The sequence below is a fragment of the Rhipicephalus microplus genome, chromosome 8 (assembly GCF_043290135.1).
Source record: "Rhipicephalus microplus isolate Deutch F79 chromosome 8, USDA_Rmic, whole genome shotgun sequence".
NCBI classification, from domain to species: Eukaryota; Metazoa; Arthropoda; class Arachnida; order Ixodida; family Ixodidae; genus Rhipicephalus; species Rhipicephalus microplus.
The window spans coordinates 151161383-151167347 of NC_134707.1; the positions used below are offsets into that span (position 1 = coordinate 151161383).

General features: G+C 43.3%; 1 protein-coding gene across 1 annotated transcript; it reads right to left on the reverse strand.

Annotated features, from left to right (window-relative positions):
* Positions 1-231: 231 nt before the first annotated feature.
* Positions 232-978, reverse strand: LOC142768379 (uncharacterized). Its single transcript, XM_075870350.1, has one exon. It carries the CDS (start codon positions 976-978, stop codon positions 232-234), a length of 747 nt encoding a protein of 248 aa, XP_075726465.1.
* Positions 979-5965: the final 4987 nt, after the last annotated feature.

Sequence of the window (5965 nt, forward strand, 5' to 3'; positions counted from 1 at the left end):
TCTATCGTCTTCTGATAACCAAGTTTCTGTAACTGCAATTACTGAGAAAGGGTTGGTAAACGTGGAAAGAAGACTTTGAAATTCATCAACATGCTTTCGTAGGCTTCTGGCATTAAAATGAATAAAAGAGCGGGAGTTACTCCCTAAAAACGAGTTTAGTTGCACAGGTGACAGAAGAGCCGACGAGGAAGGCATGGCTGGCGCATGCGCATTAAGTACAATGGGAGCCAATTAGTTTATTTTAGCCAGATCAGCCTCATCGCGTATCCTGTATACTTTACTGTCGGTTGTCTTGCGAGCTTTGATTTGGCAGTTTGTTGTCCACAAAAACATCCATTTTTTCTCTTTCTTTAAAGCCAAAGCCTTAGAAAAGAGAGCCTTGTTCGCAGGGGTCAAATGCTCATTTACGTACACGGGATTGTCAGGTGTCTGTGTTATTTTGATGTCCCTCAGGCAGAGCTTAGCTTGTCGGGCCTTGCTTATGAATTCAGTCTTCTTATCTCTTGAACAAAATCGCGCAAGAAGGTTTTTGTTGCATTCCTTTGCTGTAGGAACACGGTGAACGACGTCAAGGTCAGATGGTGACACCGGGCATCCGATCTTTTCACCCACCGTTTGCAAGATCGCGACACAGTCCTCCCCTTGTGTGCACGGTACGCCTCTGACCTCGACGTTGTTGAGCCGTGAATATTGTTCGATTTCAGCTAGTGTCTTAGACATCATGCGGTTTTCAGACTTCAGTGATTTGTTTTCAGCCATCAAGGCAGCGTTGTCTTGCCTTAATTCCTCAACAATTTTTTCCGTGAATTTTGCACTAACAACAAGGTCATCAACTTCTTTCTTCATTTGCACCACATCGAAACCAGAATGATTTAGCTTTAACAGAATCCTTGCGAACACCGACTCCACTAAAACCTCGGTTTTCAGCTTCTCCTCGAGTTCCTCTAATCTCTTTGCCAGTTCAGCATTTGTCGGCATTTTGGACACAGTTAGAAGACACTCATACAAGCTCAAAATGCAAACAACGGCAGCAGCGACAGCAAATGAGAAACGAAAGAATCGCAAATGGCGTGAAAACCAACCTGCAGTAAATTATACGGTAATCTCGGTCAGTTGCTCAGTGCGCTGCCGCTGCTGCCAATGACATCCCGTCGACAGTGCCGGTCCTTTATAGCGTTGCTTGACGATTCCAGAGCCGCCCAGTGGTGATATCACCGAAAACGCAGCCGCAGTTAGAGCTGCGCAGTCTCCGAAGGCGCCACGAGCAAGGTAGTCCGTGGCAGCAATCAGGGCGTCCGGCGATGAAGCAGCACTTCGGGAAGCAAGCTTGGACGATCGGGCATCGGCCGAAGTAACTGCAGTAAATTATACGGTAATCTCGGTCAGTTGCTCAGTGCGCTGCCGCTGCTGCCAATGACATCCCGTCGACAGTGCCGGTCCTTTATAGCGTTGCTTGACGATTCCAGAGCCGCCCAGTGGTGATATCACCGAAAACGCAGCCGCAGTTAGAGCTGCGCAGTCTCCGAAGGCGCCACGAGCAAGGTAGTCCGTGGCAGCAATCAGGGCGTCCGGCGATGAAGCAGCACTTCGGGAAGCAAGCTTGGACGATCGGGCATCGGCCGAAGTAACTGCAGTAAATTATACGGTAATCTCGGTCAGTTGCTCAGTGCGCTGCCGCTGCTGCCAATCTGGAGTTTGTAGTTGTGGAGTTTCTAGTTGTGTAGTTTCTATCTGTGGAGTCTCTAGTTGTAGATTTTTTAGTTGTGGAGTCTCTAGTTTAGGAATTTCTAGTTGAAGAGTTTTTAGTTGTGGAGTGTCTAGTTGTGGAGTGTCTAGTTGTGGAGTTTCCAGTTGTGGAGTTTCGAGTTGTGGAGTTTCTAGTTGCAGAGTCTCTAGTTGTGGAGTTTCAAGTTGTGGAGTCTCTAGTTGTGGAGTTTCTAGTTGCCGAGTTTCCAGATGTGGAGTATCTAGTAGTGGAGTTTCAAGTTGTGGAGTTTTTAGTTGTGGAGTCTCAAGTTGTGGAGTTTAAAGTTGTGGAGTTTCAAGTTGTGGAGTTTCTAGTTGTCGAGTTGCGGAGTCTCTGGTTGTGGAGTTTCTAGTTGTGGAGTTTCTAGTTGTGGAGTTTCGAGTTGTGGAGTTTCTAGTTGTGGAGTATCTAGTTGTGGAGTTTCCAGTTGTTAAGTATCTAGTTGTGGAGTTTCCAGTTGTGGAGTATCTAGTTGTGGAGTTTTAAGTTTTGGAGTTTCTAGTTGCGGAGTTTTTAATAGAGGAGTTTCTAGTTGTGAAGTTTCAAGTTGCGGAGTCTCAAGTTGTGGAGTCTCTAGTTGTGTAGTTTCTAGCTGCGGAGTTTCTATTTGTGGAGTATCTAGGTGCGGAGTTTCTAGTTACAGAGTCTCTAGTTGTGGAGTTTCTAGTTGTGGAGTTTCTAGTTGTGGAGTTTCCATTTGTGGAGTTATAGTTGTGGACTTTCTAGACATGGAATTTCTTGTAGCCGAGTCTCTATTTGTGGAGCTTGTAGTTGTGGAGTTTCTAGTTGTTGAGTTTCTAGTTGTGGAGTCTCTAGTTGCAGAGTTTCTAGTTGTGGAGTTTCTAGTTGTGGAGTTTCTGGTTGTGGAGTTTCTAGTTGTGGAGTCTCAAGTTGTGGAGTTTAAAGTTGTGGAGTTTCAAGTTGTGGAGTCTCTAGTTGTGGAGTTTCTAGTTGTGGAGTTTCTAATTGTGGAGTTTCCAGTTGTGGAGTATCTAGTTGTGGAGTTTCCAGTTGTGGAGTATCTAGTTGTGGAGTTTTAAGTTGTGGAGTTTCTAGTTGCGGAGTTTCTAGTTAAGGAGTTTTTAATAGCGCAGTTTCTAGTTGTGAAGTTTCAAGTTGCGGAGTCTCAAGTTGTGGAGTTTCCAGTTGTGGAGTTTTTAGTTGTGGAGTTTCTAGTTGTTGAGTTTCTAGTTGTGAAATCTCTAGTTTTGCAGCTTCCAGTTGTGGAGTATCTAGTTGTGGAGTTTCCAGTTGTGGAGTATCTAGTTGTGGAGTTTTAAGTTGTGGAGTTTCTAGTTGCGGAGTTTCTAGTTAAGGAGTTTTTACTAGCGCAGTTTCTAGTTGTGGAGTTTCTAGTTGTGGAGTTTCTAGTTGTGGAGTCTCTAGTTGCAGAGTTTCTAGTTGCGGAGTTTCTAGTTGTGGAGTTTCTGGTTTTGGAGTTTCTAGTTGAGGAGTTTCAAGTTGTGCAGTTTCTAGTTGTGGAGTCTCTAGTTGCGGAGTTTCTAGTTGTGAAGTTTCTAGTTGTGGAGTTTCTAGTTGTGGAGTTTCTAGTTTTGGAGTTTCTAGTTGTAGAGTCTCCTGTTGCGGAGTTTCTAGTTGTGGAGTTTCTAGTTGGGGAGTTTCCAGTTGTGGAGTTTCTAGTTGTGGAGTCTCAAGTTGTGGAGTTTAAACTTGTGGAGGTTGAAGTTTTGGAGTCTATAGTTGTGGAGTTTCTAGTTCTAGATTTTCTAGTTGTGGAGTATCTAGTTGTGGATTTTCCAGTTAAGGAGTTTCTAGTTGTGGAGTTGCGGAGAGTCTAGTTGTTGGGTTTCTAGTGGCAGAGTCTCTAGTTGTGGAGTTTCTAGTTGTGGAGTCTCTAGATGTGGAGTTTCTAGTTGTCGAGTTTCCAGTTTTGGAGTATCTAGTAGTGGAGTTTCGAGATGTGGAGTTTCTAGTTGTGGAGTTTCTAGTTGTGGAGTCCCTAGTTGTGGAGTTTCTAGTTGTGGAGTTTCTAGCTGTGGAGTTTCAAGTTGCGGAGTCTCAAGCTGGGGAGTTTCTAGTTGTTGAGTTTCTAGTTTGAAGTCTCTAGTTGTAGATTCTCTAGTTGTGGAGTCTCTAGTTTAGGAGTTTCTAGTTGAAGAGTTTTTTTTGTGCAGTGTCTAGTTGTGGAGTTTCCAGTTGTGGAGTCTCTAGTTGTGGAGTTTAGAGTTGTGGAGTCTCTAGTTGGGGAGTTTCTAGTTGCCGAGTTTCCAGTTGTGGAGTATCTAGTAATGGAGTTTCGAGTTGTGGAGTCTCTAGTTGTGGAGTTTCTAGTTGTGGAGTTTTTAGTTGTGGACTATCTAGTTGTGGAGTTTAAAGTTGTGAAGTATCTTGTTGTGGAGTTTCCAGTTGTGGAGTATCCAGTTGTGGAGTTTTAAGTTCTGGAGTTTCTAGTTGCGGAATTTCTAGTTGCGGAGTTTTTAATAGCGGAGTTTCTACTTGTGAAGTTTCAAGTTGCGGAGTCTCAAGTTGTGGAGTCCCTAGTTGTGGAGTTTCAAGTTGTGGAGTCTCTAGATGTGGAGTTTCTAGTTGCCGAGTTTCCAGTTGTGGTGTATCTAGTAGTGGAGTTGCCAGTTGTGGAGTTTCCAGTTGTGGAGTTTCTCGTGGCGGAGTCCCTAGTTGTGGAGTTTCTAGTTGCAGAGTCTCAAGATATTTGGTTTCTTGTTTTGGAGTTTTTAGTTGTAGAGTTTCTAGTTTTTGAGTTTCTAGTTTGAAGTCTCTAGTTGTAGATTTTTTAGTTGTGGAGTCTCTAGTTTAGGAATTTGTAGTTGAAGAGTTTTTAGTTGTGGAGTGTCTAGTTGTGGAGTTTCCAGTTGTGGAGTTTCCAGTTGTGGAGTATCTAGTTGTGGAGTTTCCAGTTGTGAAGTATCTAGTTGTGGAGTTTCCAGTTGTGGACTATCTAGTTGTGGAGTTTTAAGTTGTGGAGTTTCCAGTTGCGGAGTTTCTAGTTGCGGAGTTTTTAATAGCGGAGTTTCTAGTTGTGAAGTTTCAAGTTGCGGAGTCTCAAGTTGTGGAGTTTCCAGTTGTGGAGTTTTTAGTTGTGGAGTTTCTAGGTTTGAGTTGCAGAGTCTCTAGTTGTTGAGTTTCTAGTTGTGAAGTCTCTAGTTTTGCAGTTTCTAGCTGTGGAGTTTCTAGATATGGAATTTCTAGTTGCCGAGTCTGTATTTGTGGAGTTTGTAGTTGTGGAGTTTCTAATTGTAGAGTTTCTAGTTGTGGAGTTTCTAGTTGTGGAGTCTCTAGTTGCGGAGTTTCTAGTTGTGGAGTATCTAGTTGTGGATTTTTCAGTTGTGGAGTTTCTAGTTGTTGAGTTGCGGAGTCTCTAGTTGTAGAGTTTCTAGTTGCAGAGTCTCTAGTTGTGGAGTTTCAAGTTGTGGAGTCTCTAGATGTGGAGTTTCTAGTAACGGAGTTTCCAGTTGTGGAGTCCCTAGTTGTGGAGTTTCTAGTTGCGGAGTCTCAAGCTGTGGAGTTTCAAGTTGTGGAGTCTCTAGTTGTGGAGTTTCTAGTTGCAGAGTATCTATATGTGATGTTTCCAGTTGTGGAGTTTTTAGTTGTGAAGTTGCGGAGTCTCTGGTTGTCGAGTTTTTACTTGTGGAGATTCTAGTTGGGGAGTTTCGAGTTGTGAAGTCTCTAGTTGTGGAGTTTCTAGTTGAGGAGTTTCAAGTTGTGGAGTTTGTAGTTGTGGAGTCTCTAGTTGCGGAGTTTTTAGTTGTGGAGTATCTAGTTGTGGAGTTTCCAGTTGTGAAGTATCTAGTTGTGGAGTTTCCAGTTGTGGAGTATCCAGTTGTGGAGTTTTAAGTTGTGGAGTTTCTAGTTGCGGAGTTTCTAGTTGCGGAGTTTTTAATAGCGGAGTTTCTACTTGTGAAGGTTCAAGTTGCGGAGTCTCAAGTTGTGGAGTTTCCAGTTGTGGAGTTTTTAGTTGTGGAGTTCTTAGTTGTTGAGTTTCTAGTTGTGAAGTCTCTAGTTTTGCAGTTTCTAGCTGTGGAGTTTCTAGATATGGAATTTCAAGTTGCCGAGTCTGTATTTGTGGAGTTTGTAGTTGTGGAGTTTCTAGTTGTGGACTATCTAGTTGTGGAGTTTCCAGTTGTGAAGTATCTAGTTGTGGAGTTTCCAGTTGTGGAGTATCCAGTTGTGGAGTTTTAAGTTGTGGAGTTTCTAGTTGCGGAGTTTCTAGTTGCGGAGTTTTTAATAGCGGAGTTTCTA